Here is an 18,127-nt window from a genome sequence, read left to right on the forward strand (position 1 = left end):
TGACTCTTCTGTTCTCACCCATTTTAACATTGTTTTGCTATCCTGCTTTTCCTTGCTGTAATTACATATACATATAGAATCATAGAGTATAAAACTGACAAATGGTCATGGATGTCAGTGATTAGCAGTCCACTCACTGTTTAACTGTATCATTAGTAACTATGTTATCTATTAAAGCTGCACAGTGAGCTGGGGTCCTGCTGGGTCTCGGGATTTTTGGATACAGGCTCATGCTACACGTTGCCGTGATAAACTCTTCTGTCAGTTTATGTTTATTTTGATTTAAAAGATCTATATTTAAGTCTCCACAGATGAAAACGAGTTTTTGGTTTGTTTAAATAAATGATTTTTTCATCCATTCTTAAAATAATTCAGTGTCTGTACCTGGTGTTCTATATATGCAAATCACAAACACAGTTTTTTCCATATTGATTTCTGTTGTTGTACATACTAAAATATTGCCAACCACTGCCTGCCGTGGCTCAGGAGGTAGAGCAGGTCACCTAATTGGAAAGCCGGCGGTTCGATTCCTGGCTGCTCTGGGCTGCATGCCAAAGTATTCTTGGGCAAGATACTGAACCCTAGTTGCTCTCTGATGTGTTCAGTGGAATGTGACTGTTGGGTACAAAAAAGTGCTAAGCTGATGAGGCATGTTATGTAAAGCACTCTGAGTGCTCAAGTAGAAAAGTGCTACATAAGAAGCAGTCTGATTACTGTTAAAATAGATAATTGATATTTTATCTGTCTTGATGGTTCTGTGGAACATTTGTGAGATAGCAGAAGGTGTTAATGGTCAATGTCTGGGTCAACTGCATTTTCCATATCCACTGTGTTATGGAAAGACTCCAACTCCAGTCCATCAGGTTCAACAGTCCTTTGTGTTAAAAGTGTATGGTCATTGGATATGGTTGAATGAGTGGACACAGCCATCATTGTTTTTGTAGGTGTTGTGCATATTTGCAGTCATTACCTTCCTGTGATGTGTAATATTCTCACTTGTACTTGCCTGTAATTACCAGCACCTTTGCCTCTCATTGGGTTCCATTCAGTTTAAGAAAGATTTTGAAGTTAGTCCAATTCAATTTTATTTACAGTATATAGAGCCAAATCACAACAAATAATACTGTAACTGTAGTCCATGTAACTTCCGTGTACTAACCTTCTTTTGCCTGGATTACTGCAGCAGTGCGGCGTGGCATGGAGTCGATCAGTCTGCGGCACTGCTCAGGTGTTATGAGAGCCCAGGTTGCTCTGATAGTGGCCTTCAGCTCTTCTGAATTGTTGGGTCTGATGTATCACATCTTCCTCTTCACAATAGCCCAAAGATTTTCTATGGGGTTAAAGGTCAGGCCAGTTTACTCGCCAATTAAGAACAGGGATACCACAGTCCTTAAAGCAGGTACTGGTAGCTTTGGCACTGTGTGCAGGTGCCAAGTCCTGTTGGAAAATGAAATCTGCATCTCCATAAAGTTGGTCAGCAGCAGGAAACATGAAGTGCTCTAAAACTTCCTGGCGTTGACCTTGGACCTCAGAAAACACAGTGGACCAACACCAGCAGATGACATGGCACCCCAAACCATCACTGACTGTGGAAACTTTACACTGGACCTCAGCCAGCATGGATTCTGTGCCTCTCCTCTCTTCCTCCAGACTCTGGGACCTTGATTTCCAAAGGAAATGCAACATTGACTTTGATCAGAGAACATAACTGTGGAGCACTCAGCAGCAGTCCAGTCCTTTTTGTCTTCAGCCCAGGCGAGACGCTTCTGACGCCGTCTCTTGTTCAAGAGCGGCTCGACACGAGGACTGCGACAGCTGAAACCATGTCTGCATACGTCTGTGATTGGTGGTTCTTGAAGCTCTGACTCCAGCTGCAGTCCACTCTTTGTGAATCTCCCCCACATTTTTGAATGGCTTTTGTTCCACAATCCTCTCCAGGGTGCGGTTATCCCTGTTGTTGTACACTTTTTTCTACCACATCTTTTCCTTCCCTTCGCCTCTCTATTAATGTGCTTGGACACAATTCAATTCAATTCAATTTTATTTATATAGTGCCAAATCACAACAAACTGTCGCCTCAAGGCGCTTTGTATTGTGGGTAAAGACCCTACAATAATACAGAGAAAACCCAACAGTCAAAAAGACCCCCTATGAGCAGCACTTGGCGACAGTGGAAAGGAAAAACTCCCTTTTAACAGGAAGAAACCTCCAGCAGAACCAGGCTCAGGGAGGGGCAGTCATCTGCCGCGACCGGTTGGGCTGAGGGGAGAGAAAAGACATGCTGTGGAAGAGAGCCAGAGATTAATATCAATTAATGATTAAATGCAGAGTGGAGTATAAACAAAGTAAATAAGGTGAATGAGAAACAGTGCATTATGTGAACCCCCCCAGCAGCCTAGGCCTATAGCAGCATAACTAAGGGATGGTTCAGGGTCACCTGATCCAGCTCTAACTATAAGCTTGATCATAAAGGAAAGTTTGAAGCCTAATCTTAAAAATAGAGAGGGTGTCTGTCTCCCGAATCCAAGCTGGGAGCTGGTTTCACAGAAGAGGCGCCTGAAAGCTGAAGGCTCTGCCTCCCATTCTACTCTTAAGTATCCTAGGAACCACAAGTAAGCCAGCAGTCTGAGAGCGAAGTGCTCTGTTGGGGTGATATGGGACTATGAGGTCTTTGAGATAAGATGGGGCCTGATTATTCAAGACCTTGTATGTGAGGAGAAGGATTTTAAATTCTATTCTAGATTTAACAGGGAGCCAATGAAGAGAAGCCAATATGGGAGAAATCTGCTCTCTCTTTCTAGTCCCTGTCAGTACTCTAGCTGCAGCATTTTGGATCAGCTGAAGGCTTTTCAGGGAGCTTTTAGGACAGCCTGATAATAATGAATTACAATAGTCCAGCCTAGAAGTAATAAATGCATGAATTAGCTTTTCAGCATCACTCTGAGAAAGGATGTATCTAATTTTAGAAATATTGCACAAATGCAAAAAAGCGGTCCTACATATTTGTTTAATATGTGCATTGAAGGACAAATCCTGGTCAAAAATGACTCCAAGATTTCTCACAATCTTGTACTGGAGGCCAAAGTAATGCCATCCAGAGTAAGTATCTGGTTAGACACCATGTTTCTAAGATTTGTGGGGCCGAGAACAAGAATTTCAGTTTTATCTGAATTTAGAAGCAGGAAATTAGAGGTCATCCAGGCCTTAATGTCTTTAAGACATTCCTGCAGTTTAACTAATTGAGGTGTGTCATCTGGCTTCATTGATAGGTAAAGCTGAGTATCATCTGCATAACAATGAAAATTGATGCACTGAACAGCCAGCCTCTTTAACAATGACCTTTTGTGTCTCGCCCTCCTTGTGCAAAGTGTCAAAGATCGTCTTTTGGACAGCTGTCAAGTCAGCAGTCTTCCCCATGATTGTGTAGCCTACAGAACTAGACTGGGAGACCATTTAAAGGCCTTTGCAGGTGTTTGGAGTTAATTAGCTGATTAGAGTGTGGCACCAGGTGTCTTCAATATTGAACCTTTTCACAATATTCTAATTTTCTGAGATCCTGAATTTGGGGTTTTCATTAGTTATCAGTTATAATCATCAAAATTAAAATAAACAAACATTTGAAATATATCAGTCAGTGTGTAATGAATGAATATTATATAGAAGTTTCACTTTTTGAGTGGAATTACTGAAATAAATCAACTTTTTCATGATATTCTAATTTTATGACTAGCACCTGTATTACATTCCTTTGTGACATTTGAACACTTCTCATGGCAGCAACAAAGGAAAGACACTTTCCACCAGCACGCTATTTTACATAAATTGTAGTTAAAAAAAAAAAGGTCACAGAGATCAAGTCTAATCATGATTTTTTTTAATGACCACAACATATGCACAACATTTTTGTAAAATGCTGATATTTGTGTATGCTTTGGCATTTCGCCCACGTGCAAACACAGTTTTAGGTCACTGAAAAGTGACATTTGGAAAATTCATTCGAGGGTGAAAATATTCAGAAACTGCACATTCGTGTGTTTTTTAAACAGTGTTGCTGAAAAGACTGCATCTGAGAACAAGTAGCAAACCCCCTGTTTTAATAAATACCAGTACAATCATGGTTTACTACACTTCATAGAAAAACATACAGAGAAAGGTGAAATATTCATACTATGAAATCAGTCTGTCTTCCTCATTTGACTAAAAGCAAATTTATTAAGGCACTTTGTTACATCTGCACAAAAGTCATTAAACTCAAACATTTGGATGTCAGTGACTTGGTGGATCAGGCTTACAATCATTTGAAAGATGAACAAATGCACGTGTGTTTGATCCTACTGGTCACAAGATAACATATTCCACAGTGGCATTCACACAAGGCAGGTATGAGAATGATTCCAAACATGTGAAAATGGATGGATGTGACACATATCAATTATACAGATACTGTAAATGTAAGTCATGTCCAAAGCGTGGTACAGGCCTGGGACCTGGTTTCTGTGGCCGTGACTTGAAATATTTTCAGCAGCACTGAGTCACATAACTGTTTTTTTACCTTAAACATTTTTTAGACATTTTAACACCTGTCAAATTGGGCAAGTGGTGCAGAAGTACTTTGGTATGCAGGATAGTGCATTGTTTTGTGAGACAGAAATCCATCTACGGCTCAACCAGGATTACATGTGGTTTTCTTCAGACATTTGAAGGCACCGAGGAGTAAAGTTTTCTTCTGTTTGCAACATAGAGACAGATTCTGGAGGAGGCTTTTATTAAGAGAAACAGTCCTAGTCACTGGCCTGAATGGCATCACAATGGGGGTGTAATCCTTTCAGTATAGCCAGTGTCAGTTTGCTAAACCAGTCAGTTTGGGAATAGATGCCTCTTCAGTGTCTACTCCATAGTATCAGGTCTGGTGGCCACGTAGACAAAGACAATGATAAGCAAGACCACTACAGCCAGCGTGGGCAGCACTACTGTCGCAACCTGCTGACGGGCCTCCTGCATCGCCTGCTTACGCTCCTTCTTGTCCTTGGATGTTTCCTTCTTGGGCTTGCCTTTAAGCTGCCTCATTACGACTAAGTGACGACTTACTCTGTCTTCGCTTTGCTCACAGGAACCTGAGGAACAGAAGCATACCATAAAGAGTTAAGTTATGCTGTAGACATCTGCCCACCAACTTCATCAGATGTATTTCCATTTCTTCTCCTGAACCCCTTTTTCTATGCAGGTGGTTTGTAGTAGTATTTGAAGATAAACAATACCCTTACTACTACACACTTGTTGCGAATTACGCAAACAGCTGTGATAATTAGCATGATTTGAAGTGAGTTTGATTTACCAAAAATGGCACAAAGGAGTAAAAGAAAGAAGTTCACATCAGAGTTTAAGTCCCAATGTCAGAAGTCAGCAGACAAAAATATGACAGTTATAGCAGTCTGCAGAATTAACAGGCACCCTGATTATAGACCAGGGCTCACCAACACGGTGCCCGCGGGCACCTGGTCGCCCGCAAGGACCACATGAGTCGCCCGCAGGCCCGTTCTAAAAATAGCACAACTCACTAGTGAGCTGTGTCTAAAAAAATTTTTATTCTGTTGCTATTCTTTTTTATAATCACACTTGCATTTATATAGCTTTAAAAATGACAGTATCTTAAAAATATCCTCATTATACATGACGTTTAGAAAAGTTAGGGTGAACTCTGACTTACTCTAGTTCTAATTCAATGGTCAGTATTGTGCGCATGACAAAACCAGTGCTAATGGAACGTAGGCTAGCGGACACAGCGAAGATGGGCGCTGAGTGCAGTTTCTTTCCCCAAAAATATGGCTGAAAAAAGAAAGAAAACTTATCACTTTAACGAGGAATGGGAGAAGGAGTTCTTTTTTACGGTTGTGAAAGAAACCTGCGTGTGTCTCATTTGTGGGGCGACCGTAGCGACGGCAAAGCGGCACAATATTGAGAGACATTTCACTACGTGTCACAAAAATTACCATGCTAACTACCCACCGGGAAGCGCACTACGTGCAGAAAAAGCCAGTGAGCTAAAGGCAGCTTTGGGTAAGCAACAATCTTTTTTCACGAGGGCGGGAAAAAAGTCACTAAAAGCAACCGAAGCCTCGTTCAGAGCTACACATTTTCTGATCAAGAAGAAGAAGGCATTTTCAGATGGAGCAGTTGTCAAAGAAGCAATGATGATAATAGCTAACACTGTACTTAAAGACGACAAAAATGGAACCGATCTAATCTGTACTCTCTCCGACGTCCAACTGGGGGCATCTACGATGGCTAGACGAGTGTCAGCTATGTCTGGTAACCTGGCCGATCAGCTGGACCGGGATCTGGCAAAGTGCAGGTGGTTTAGCATCCAGTGCGACGAGTCCGTGGACGGCAGCAGTACAGCGCAGCTATTGGTCTTCATCCGGATGGTGTTTGAAGATTTCTCCACAAGAGAAGAACTCCTGACACTACTGCCCTTAAAGACAACTACGAGGGGAGTTGACATTTATAACACGCTGAAGGAGTTTTTCGTGCAGAAGAAGGTAGCATTGGAAAAACTGGTGGCGGTGACAACAGACGGGGCTCCTGCTATGATCGGCCGACATACAGGTTTCATCGCTCACTGTAAAGGTGACCCAGACTTCCCAACATTTCTGCATTATCACTGTGTCATTCACCAGCAGGCGTTATGTGCAAAAGTGATCGGCTTTGAGCACGTGATGACTCCCGTTGTAAAATTAATTAACAACATCCGCTCCAAAGCTAAACAGCACAGGATTTTCAAGGTGCTATTGGAGGAGATGTCAGCTGAATATGGTGAACTGCTGCTACACACAGAAATCCGATGGCTCAGCAGAGGACGAGTTTTATTTCGTTTTTTGTCACTTTTGGGTGAAATCAAAGAGTTCATGCAGCCCAAAGGCGAAGACGTCTCACTGCTAGAAGACACAGAGTGGACCCTTGACCTTGCATTTTTGACGGACATTACTGGGAAACTAAACGTCTTGAACTGCGAGCTGCAAGGCAAAGGTAAAACTGTTGTTGATATGATAAGTGCTTTAAATGCATTTAAAGCCAAGATGAACATTTTCTCTGTGGATTTACAGAGAAAAAAAGTGCTGCACTTTCCCTCTGTGCAGTTGGTGCTGAAAAACAATGCTTCTGCATCTGACACATTTGACAAAGTTGCAGAAAAGTACTGTGAAGTCATAAACAGACTTGGGCAAGAGTTTGAGAATAGGTTTTGTGATCTTGATCAGCTTGAGCCATGTGTGTCATTCATTTCCAATCCTTTCATGAATGTGGACACAACATACTTTGCTGAGAAACTAAGTGCAACATTCAACTTGGATGCTGGACAGGTGGAGATGGAAATCATAACATTGCAAAATGACCTACACCTCAAAGTTTACCAGACTGCACCAAACTTTTGGTCCCTTGTTGACACAGAGAAGTACAGTGGTGTATGCACAGCAGCTATGAAGGTTGCCAGCCTGTTTGGTTCAACCTATCTCTGTGAATCAGCGTTTTCTGACATGAACTTCATCAAGAACAAACACAGAACATGCCTCACTGATGCACATCTGAAAGATGCACTCACAGTTGCAGTTTCAAGTTACACACCAGATTACAGTGCACTGGTGAACAGCATGTAATGCCAGTCTTCTCACTAATAAAGAAACCAATGCCAGATGTTAGTGGCAACATGGCAGTGTCATGGCAAAGTTTAATTAAAATATTGAGGAATTGTGTTCAATTTAAAAGTGTGTTCATGACATATAAGTTATAATTTTGTTAAAAATGCAGCAGATTTGGTCATGAGTTCAAAATGTGACAAGATTTATTTAAAAATATGTAAGTTGATTTTTCTTTAACATTACATAATAACTTTTTGAAACATGGTGCAACATAGTTCATGATTTGCTAAAAAAATGTTTGTGAATGGCTAGTGAAAATTGGACATTTTTCCTATGAAATGTAGTGATGTAAGTGATTATCTAAAAATGTGACAATTACTGAGATTAAAAGAGATAAAGTGCTGAATATTGATATGTTTCCCACCTTGTTTTCATTGCTAATTATTGGGAGAAACCATTAACATGATCAGTGTCTTCTCATAGATGAGTATCATTAATCATTATTGATAATGTATAACTAAAGGCAAACTGAGTAAATTTGTTATTTCAGAAGAGCGTGTCAAACTGGTGCCCTTTGTATGACTCAGTACCCATGAAGTAGCTCTCAGTTTCAAAAAGGTTGGTGACCCCTGTTATAGACTATCCAGCAATGGCCGACAAAGGGTACAAGCCAGTTCCCTCATTTGATCGTCTGTCATCATGATGAAAAGTCTACTGCACCTATTTCAATTAAAGCAAGCAAATCACAATTCACTTTTATTTTTATAGTGTCAGTTCACAACAACAGTTTAATCATGATGCTTTTAGCTGTACGTTAATAAAGCCCTAAAATATTAGAGCGAGAACCCCTAAGATCTCTCTATAAAGACCACCGGCAGAACGAGGCTAAGGAAGGGCCATCCACCTCCATCCATTCTCTTCCACTTATCCTGTTCAGGGGGGGTGGGGGTGGAGCCTATCCCAGCTGTCATAGGGTGAGAGGCAGAGTACACCCTGTACAGGTCACCAGCCTGTCACAGGGCTAACACAAGAGAGACAACGATTCACACCTACGGGCAGTTTAGAGGTGGATTTGAACCCAGACCTGTTCTTCTAGCTGTGAGGCAGCAGTACTAACCACCACGCCACTGGCATGTAACATGCAACAACAAATTTCTTCTTCAAAACCAATATATATGATTACATCAACAATAGATATCGATGGAGCTTACACACGAATCATTGTCTGTGTTTATTTTTTCTATTTACAGTGAGGCCATCAGTTTTTGTACCTGGACACAGTTTTTGTAATTTTGGCTCTGCACACCACCACAGTGGATCAAGACGTGATTGACGAGCAGACTTTCAATTTTAATTGAGAGGGTTTAACAAAATTACAGCATTAGCTATTTAAGAACTAGGGCCATGACTATACAGTCCCCTCCAAAAGTATTGGAACTAATCCCTTTATTTTTGGGTTTGAAAAAAATAAATAAATAACTGCATGAAATCCAGTGACATCACACAACTTTTGCATTCTTGTTTTCTGATGCGTTTCCAGGCTTTCACTGCAGCCTCTTTCAGCTGTTGTTTGTTTTGTGATGACTTTCTTCTTCAGGACAGTCCAAACCACTGTACTGTCCAGCGTCTGTGCAATGGCTCTGACTGATCTTCCAATTTGAGTGCTGTGACTGAGCTTCTCAATTGCTTGTTTTTCACCCATAAACAGCTTTCTGACTATAAATGAACAGTCTGCACCGGCAAAACCCAAATCTGAAACTGAGCACAGACATTCAGCGCTATTTATTGTTTAAATATTCAATGTAACAGGACACACCTGGGAAACAAAACACACCTGTCAGTCACATGTTCCAATACTTTTGATCACAAGAAAAATGGGTGGGTTCAGGCAAAAGGTGCTATATTCTGAACTGTGTATCAGACCCACATGTAAATACCTGGAAATAAAAGCTGAGATGTTGATCTTTTGTCTCGTTTTCATCTGAATGTCCCAAATGCTTTCAGTTAACAGCAAAAATAAAGGGACTGGAGCGGAGTGTGCTCCAAGAAATAGGAAAGACTTTAGGAGTGGGCAAATTTATCTAATAAATTCTTAAAAACAGGTAATCGTCAGCTCAGAAACAAAAAGAAGAGGCATTACCACATCATCTCAAGCATTCTGGAGGCAATGTTACAGCATAGACATGAAGCAGAGGGTGTGACTGCAGATATAAGTAGCAGGATGAATACTGAAGTTCAAAGGGTTATAGTCTCTGTTCGTCCCTAAGCCTGGTTCTGCCGGAGATTTCTTTCTGTTAAAAAGCAGTTTTTGCCCCACCGCCACAAAGTTTTTCTTCTGAATACTGCAGGGCAGTGTGTATGCCCACAGTGTGGGCCTAGGGCTGGGCGATAGGGACCAAAAATTATATCTCTATTTTTTAGCTGAACGGGGATATATATACGATATATATCTCAATATTTTTTCTTGCCAAAGCTATAAATAAAAAAGGCACTTCTGAGTCAAAGCTACATGTCACAAATGTCACGCAGGCACTTTAATTAACATTCAGCTGTAGATGTACATGAGAAAACTCTCAAAAATGAATTATTGGCATATTTAAATAATAATGCTCCTCAAATAAATTAATGTTTTTTTCCTCCATAACAAAAGACTCACAGCTGTGCTATTAAAATGTAAACAGAAAAGATACAGAGCAAAAATAGCAAAGGCTGACCTCCTGTGTGTACTCCTGTACATCTAGTACTCTGCAAATAACAAAACGTGTAAACAGCCTGAATGAACAAAACTCCATCCTTCAGTCAGCAGGGTTGTGGCTAGCTTGGGCCTGGCTGAGGATTTCAGCTGTTATTCTAACAGTTAGCTAGCAATGCAGCTATTAGCATCGGTGCGCATAGTGGAAATGATGAGTGCTCGGACCTTTTGTCGAGACTTGTTTTCAGCATTCTCTACAGAATACATTATTCTGCTGCTTATCTGACACTTTGAATCCAAACCATCTTCAAATAACTGAGCATTTTCTTTTTACTAACCAGCTCCTCTTCAATAACTTTGCGTCTGTTTACTTCTCCATGCTGTCACTTCCTGCATGATTTATGGGTGAAGCGGTGAGGGAGAGGCGGGGCAGTGTGAAGCTGTGCAGAGACAAACTGGGAGAAGAGAAAGGTGAACTGGTGGATCTCCAAGTATGATTGTAACACGACACAGACTATATCAATATAAACGATACTGTCTAATCTTATATCACATTTGAAAATATATCAATATTTCTTTAAAACTCGATATATCGCCCAGCCCTAATAGGTGCTGGTTGCTTTGTGACATTACTCATTACTCATTATCATTTTTATCCTTTTAGGTAGGTTTTATTTAGCTATCGTCTCGTTATCGTCATGAAAAAAAGGTTCGTTGACAAAAATATTTCGTCAACAAAATTAACACTGTGTGGAAGAGAGCCAGAGATTAATAATAACTAATGATTAAATACAGAGTGGAGTATAAACAAAGTAAATAAGATGAATGAAAAGAAACAGTGCATCATGGGAACCTCCCAGCAGCCTAGGCCTATAGTAGCATAACTGAGGGATGGTTCAGGGTCACCTGATCCAGCTCTAACTATAAGCTTGATCATAAAGGAAAGTTTTAAGCCTAATCTTAAAAATAGAGAGGGTGTCTGTCTCCCGAATCCAAGCTGGGAGCTGGTTCCACAGAAGAGGCGCCTGAAAGCTGAAGGCTCTGCCTCCCATTCTACTCTTAAGTATCCTAGGAACCACAAGTAAGCCAGCAGTCTGAGAGCGAAGTGCTCTGTTGGGGTGATACGGTACTATGAGGTCTGATTATTCAAGACCTTGTATGTGAGGAGAAGGATTTTAAATTCTAGATTTAACAGGGAGCCAATGAAGAGAAGCCAATATGGGAGAAATCTGCTCTCTCTTTCTAGTCCCTGTCAGTACTCTAGCTGCAGCATTTTGGATCAGCTGAAGGCTTTTCAGAAAGCTTTTAGGACAGCCTGATAATAATGAATTACAATAGTCCAGCCTAGAAGTAATAAATGCATGAATTAGCTTTTCAGCATCACTCTGAGAAAGGATGTTTCTAATTTTAGAAATATTGCACAAATGCATTCTGTTTAATATGTGCACTGAAGGACATATCCTGGTCAAAAAAGACTCCAAGATTTCTCACAGTGTTACTGGAGGCCAAAGTAATACCATCCAGAGTAAGTATGTGGTTTGACACCATGTTTCTAAGATTTGTGGGGCCGAGTACAAGAACTTCAGTTTGATCTGAATTTAGAAGCAGGAAATTAGAGGTCACTCAGGCCTTAATGTCTTTAAGATATTCCTGCAGTTTGCACACTGGAGTAACCAGGAATCGAACCACCAACCTCCCGATTAGTAGATGACCTGCTCTGCACAGCCACCCCACAGGTGTGCCAGTGGGATTAAAGAGGTCCTGGAAGTATTCTTTCCACTGTCTGACTACAGGTTCAGTTGAAGAAAGCAGCGCCCCAGCTGCACAATAAACCGTGTGAGTAGAGCACTGCTTTCCTATTCTGAGTCGCCTGAAGGTTTGCCAGAATTGCTTTGAGGCCATCCTAAAGTCTTTTTCCCCAGCCTAACCAAACTCCTCCAACACCCACAGTTTTTGTTTTGGCCACCGCCCGAGCCACATTCCTCTTGGCCTGCCGGTACCCATCAGCTGCCTCTAAAGTTCTACAGGTTAACCAAGCCTGGACAAACTGTGCTTTGCACAGAAGTCCAATAACAAAACACCACTCGGGTTCAGATCAGGCAGGCTGTTCCTCCCAATCACACCCCTCCAGGTCGCACTGTCATTGCCCACGTGAGCATTGAAGTCTCCCAGCAGGATGATGGAGTCACTGGATGGTGCACCTTTGAGCACCCGTGCAGTGACTCCAAGAAGGGTGGGTACTCTGAACTGTCATTCGGTGGATAAGCGCAAACAACAGTCAGGACCCGTTCCCCAGCCCAAAGATGCAGGGAAGTGACCCTCTCGTCAACCGTTGAAAACTTCAACGTATAGATAGTAAGGGGATACCCACCCCAGCTCGCTGCCTCTCACCGAAGGAAACTCCACACTGGAACAGAGTCCAGATCCTCTCCAGGAGACTGGTAATACCCAGCCACCAGACGCTCTCCCTCAAGTTCCATCCCCGGGCCTGACTGCAGGGTGGGGCCTGTGTAACCTTATCCTGGGCAGAGTGTTTTCCATAGGGGTCATATTATTATTATTATTATTTATTTAGTTATTTTCACATTGGAAAACTCATACTGAATATACATGGTTCAAAAAAATTAAAAGGAACATTTAGAAAGCACATCAGTTTTCAATGGAGAAACAAAATGAAGCAAAGTTCTTTGATAGAAATGAAAATTATCAACATATAGAGAATTGAAAGACACCCCAAAATTCAAAGTGAAAAAAATCATGTAGCTGGTTAGTCCATTCTCACGAAATGTCATTTGCAGCAACTCAAAATGGTACTCAGTAGGAACTGCGTGCATACTCTCGCCACATGAGGCTGGGAACTGTCGTGCACCAGGAGGAACCCAGGTCTGACAATACGTCCAAGGATTCCTATTGTCCTATCTGGTACCTAATGGCAGTTAGGGTGCTGCTGCCTAGGCTGTAGAAGTCTGGGCATCCCTCCAAGTATATGCCTCCCCAGACCATCACTGACCCACCGCCAGACTGGTCATGGTCAACAAATGTTACAGGCACCATCATTTTTCCCATGGCTTCTCCAGACCCTTTCAGCTGTGATCCCATCCCATACCACTTTATTTATAAAGCACTGTTAAAAACAACAGGGCTGACCAAAGTGCTGTACAATAAAAAAACAAAACAGATGATAGAGTGAGACGTGGAGTGCCAATCTGTCACAGTGCTAACACAGAGAGACAGACTACTGTTAACGCTCAGATTCACACCTATGGTCGAATCACCAGCTAACCTGACGCATGTCTTTCAACTGAGGGAGGAAGCTGGAGTACCTGGAGAGAACGCAAGCAGACAGTTACACTGCAATTTGTCTCAGTCTCTCACTCTCTCCTTCCCATTTCTAGTTTTTCTAATGCCTGATTTGGTTGAGTAGAGACAGTATGGGCAACTTATTAGCATTCAGAATTAACAATAAAGCAGATGTTTGCACACAATGAATCATCTCTTCATTATTCCACAATCGTTACAAACTAAATTGCAGCAAATGAATACACTGTAAGCTTATCAAATGTATCCAGGTGAATTCCAAACACAATCTTAAACAACATGTCTTTACAGCACCGAGAATCAAACAGCAAACAGTCATCTGTGTCCTAAAATGACTGTAGCTGAGCAAGGCAAGTTTCAAGAGTCTATTAATGAATTTTAGTTTATTTTCTAAAGGGAAGGGAAAACAGTAACAGTTTGGGGGCAGGAAATACACAATCGCTCACGTTCACCATGTATTTTCTAATTCTCACTATCCAGCATGCTCAAATGATTTTGAAGCAGTCTGACTTGTGACAGCAGGCTCACATACTCTTGCTATATTTATAAGTTAGGGAAAAGTGAGAAGTACCCGACTTGTATCGCAGAACAATGTGCTCATATCAAGCTAACGTTGCACCTCATATTAGTGCCAACACAGAGAAAGTAGTAACTTTACAAGGGACTGCGTTAACTATGGGAGTCATCTAGCTAAATACAGTGGGCGCATAGCTGCACGTTTTCTTTCAAACAGTATTATATGCTGTCGAGGAAGGACCGACACTCTATCCGGTACCTTTAATGCAACTAGTTACTAACTTTAGGAAACGTGAGCTTCAACGGTGACAAAGTCCTGCTGACGAGTCACACTGGCGCTGAGAGTTACTTTACAAGTAGCTGTCCTGAGTTGGGACAGTTTCTGTCTGCCTGCAACTCCGGTATTTCAGCCGGAGTCGTAGTACTCAGGTTTGTTACAGCAGAGTTCAGAGTGTGGAAGAATAGTTACGAACCTGTTGGTCGTCACCGATCTCGACGTGGCACTCCGTGGAAGAGCTGGTGGAGTGAAATACTGCTGTCAAAGCGGTTAGCATGTAAACAAGGAAACCCGCCCGTGCCCTTCAAAATAAAATACATTACATTTTGCCTTGTACACTACGGAAGCGCTTCAAGGCCGACTGCATGAAATTATAACAGCAACATCAAGAACGTCATCAATAATAAGAATTAATGAATGTTACTTCAGACTTGTAGTGGTATGGTTCAAATGGAAACCTGATAATACTGCTGCAGTTTACATCTTTGCATCATGTGATTTTGTTTCTGTATCATCATGTTTTGCTAAGTGAAGATCACCTCGAATGGAGACACTGATGGTTCTTGTTTTCCTTTCGATGTAATCTTCATGGAATTTCATCACAATCACATGACTGCTTAATTTCAGGAATTGTTCATCAAAATGACAAAAACAATCTCTAACTTGAATTCTAAATGAAGGAAGTGTTAATTGGTGTCGATGGTGTAATGTAGATTTTTTTTTAGGGGGGGGGGGGGGGGGGGGGGCTTGTCAGTGTGATGTGCCAGAAAAAGCTCGTTAAAGCTGCAGCCCCTAACTTAAAGCATCTAGCGTCCATACTTAGCAGCTCATTCCAGGATTAAACTGACACGACTTGCAAATAACTACGATTTTATGCTCTGTTTTTTTTTTTTTCATGTATGTATGTATGAAACTTCAGTGTATTTTGTAACCATCAAAAGTTTGTTTGCAGTTTATAGCACAGTCACGAATGACTGCAGACAATACAATATAATTTATGATGTCACTAGGTTTAATATGTTTATTATCTTTGTTTACCTTGGTTAAAAGGCTATAGCTGTTGTAGGTAAATAAATAAAGACCTATTCTTCCACTAATGATTTTGTATTATTTTTGAGAATGAGGAATTTAACAGCTGCCAAAAAGTTATTGCAGCGCACAAATCTCATATGAGGCAGGTTATACTTCAAACACTCCCATATAATATCTGAAATTACTTATAAGGAACGTTACAACTGAAAATATCTCTCTTTTCTGGGCTGCCAAAAAGTGATTGCCACTCATAAGTTGTGACTGGGGTGTTGTTTCTTCCTCAGATTTGCTTGATGTCATCAAGAGGCCTCATATGGGGCAGATTATACTTCAAACACTCGCCTATGTTATTAAAGGGAGATTACAACTGAAAATACACCATTTTCCAGCTGCCAAAAAGGTTTTTTTTCTTTGGTCTTCTACTACTGATTATCTGGCAATGCTTTAGAGTTATTCTGGTTTCACAAGTTTTAAAACTCGCTATGCTCCTCACAGTGGAAACTGACAGCTGAAATCTCAGAGAGCTTTTTTGGATCCTTCCTCTAAACCATGATGCTGAACAATCTTTGTTTTCAGCTCATCTGAGAGTTGTTTGAGGCTCCCATGTTGCCACTCTTCAGAGAAGATGCAAAGAGGAGAAACACTTGCAACTGGCCACCTTAACCCTTTCTCATAATTGGATTCACCTGTGTATGTAGGTCAAGGGTCAATGAGCTTACAAAACAAATCTTGTGTTCCAATAATTAGTGATAAAGGTATTCAAATCAATAAAACCACAAGGGTGCCCAAACTTATACACCTGCCTAATTTTGTTTAAATAATTATTGCACACTTTCTGTAAATCCTATAAACTTCATTTCACTTCTCAAATATCACTGAGTTCGTCTGCTATATGATATATTTAACTGAATTTGCTGATCTGAACAACCAATGATTTATAAAGGAAAATCATGGAAATTATCAGCGGTGCCCAAACTTTTGCATACCACTTTAAAAAAAGCTTAACTGAAAAGCCAGGAACAATAATGAAACCCATCCAGAATCAAAAAAATAAGCAACCAACTAACTAAACTAACTACTTAAATAAATTATAAATAAATAAATGAGGATATAAGGATACAATGCAAAATCAATTAAAAACCCTGGAACCCTGAATGTTTTACTGACATTCTTGACAAACATTTTTTTTGCTTTTGCTCATGCGAGGCTTCTTAGCACAACTTCTGTGGCCCCCACTGTGGGCAGGCGTCACAGCCAATCTGAATTAGACAAACAAGGATACACAAATATTATGGGAAAATGGTTGTACTAATTAGTAATTGCTGCAAAATACTCAGATCATAAAGCAGGTCATCATGCCTTACAACTACAATAAGTCCTGTTTAGTGTTTGCATGTTCCGTCTCATTTTTCACTTCATATTTAATTTTTCTTTGTTTTTGTTAATGATCATATTTTTTAAACAGAACCTGAGACGGACATATTAAGTATACTCATATTAAGTAATAGATATTCATAGGAAGTATATACTAGATGTTCTTACATCATCGTCACTGACATTCATATACACTCACTGGACACTTTATTAGGTACACCAATAAAACTTCTCATTAACACAAATATCTAACCAGCCAATCACATGGCAGACACGCAGTGCTTTTAGGCATGTGGACATGGTCAAAATGACCTTCTGAGGTTCTAACTGAGCAGGAGAAGAACACTGACTGAACTTATTCTGAATGTGGTTGTTGGTGCCCGATGGGCTCGTCTGAGTATTTCAGAAAATGCTGATGGATTTTCTCACAAACATCTGTGGGGTTTGTAGAGAATAGTCCACAAAAGATCAAATATTTAGTGAGCACCAGTTTTATGGGACAAATTGTTGATACCAAAAATCAGAGAAGAATAATCAGAATTATCAGAGCAGATATGAAGACAAGATGAACACAAATAACTTCGTGTTACAACTAAGATATGCAGAAGAGCATCGCTCAACACACGACTCATCTATGGGCTTCAGCAGCAGAAGACCACATTGGGTGTGATTACTGTCAGCTAAGAGCGGGAAACTGAGGCTACAGGTCACACAGACTCACCAAAAATGGACAATAGAAGATTGGAGAAACAGTGCCTGGTCTGATGACTCTCACTTTGAGTTGTGACCTTGGCCTTTTAGGATTGATGATAATTGGTGGTGGATGGGCCTTTCCCTTTCCCCTCCTGAGTTGTACTTAAAAACGAAAACAGGAATGGGGACAGAACAGTTGGAAATGCAGTTTTTCAGGAGCGCACACTGTAGTTGATGGGAAAGATAATCCAAGCACCACTGCACCAGTGATGGATCCACCTGCATCTTCCTCATCTTCTCACCTAAGAGAAGGGCTGAATTGTGTTGTATGCAGTTGAGAAATCAAACATGTGAATCTCACAGATGCATCAGGTGTGCCAGGTGTGCATAGACCCGCTGTAGCAGGTACATAAGGCATCATCAACACTGAACCTTTGTTGATAAGCAAACTGCAGGGAGTCCATATGAATGGATGTCTTGCATGTCTTCATGATATGCGAGGTGAGTGCCATAGGCCTGCAGTCATTGTAGTCAGTGGGGCTCCACTTCTTTGGGACAGGGACCAGACAGGATGTCTTCCACAAACTGGAG

General features: G+C 41.0%; 1 protein-coding gene across 5 annotated transcripts; it reads right to left on the reverse strand.

The window, feature by feature from the left end:
* Window positions 1-3,852: 3,852 nt before the first annotated feature.
* smco4 (single-pass membrane protein with coiled-coil domains 4) lies at window positions 3,853-14,737 on the reverse strand. Of its 5 annotated transcripts, none has more exons than XM_030725829.1 (3): window positions 14,634-14,727; window positions 12,718-12,847; window positions 3,853-5,114 (listed from the first exon to the last, which is right to left on the reverse strand). In XM_030725829.1, exons 1-3 carry the CDS (start codon window positions 14,712-14,714, stop codon window positions 4,888-4,890), a joined length of 438 nt encoding a protein of 145 aa, XP_030581689.1. In that variant the 5' UTR covers window positions 14,715-14,727; the 3' UTR covers window positions 3,853-4,887. The 5 variants fall into 5 exon arrangements, with proteins under 5 accessions (XP_030581689.1, XP_030581692.1, XP_030581691.1 ...); XM_030725832.1 differs by lacking the exon at window positions 12,718-12,847 and adding an exon at window positions 10,665-10,781 and having other exon boundaries at window positions 14,634-14,680; XM_030725831.1 differs by lacking the exon at window positions 14,634-14,727 and adding an exon at window positions 10,665-10,781 and having other exon boundaries at window positions 12,698-12,815.
* Window positions 14,738-18,127: the final 3,390 nt, after the last annotated feature.

The sequence above is a fragment of the Archocentrus centrarchus genome, unplaced genomic scaffold (genome assembly GCF_007364275.1).
Source record: "Archocentrus centrarchus isolate MPI-CPG fArcCen1 unplaced genomic scaffold, fArcCen1 scaffold_79_ctg1, whole genome shotgun sequence".
Lineage (NCBI taxonomy): Eukaryota > Metazoa > Chordata > Actinopteri > Cichliformes > Cichlidae > Archocentrus > Archocentrus centrarchus.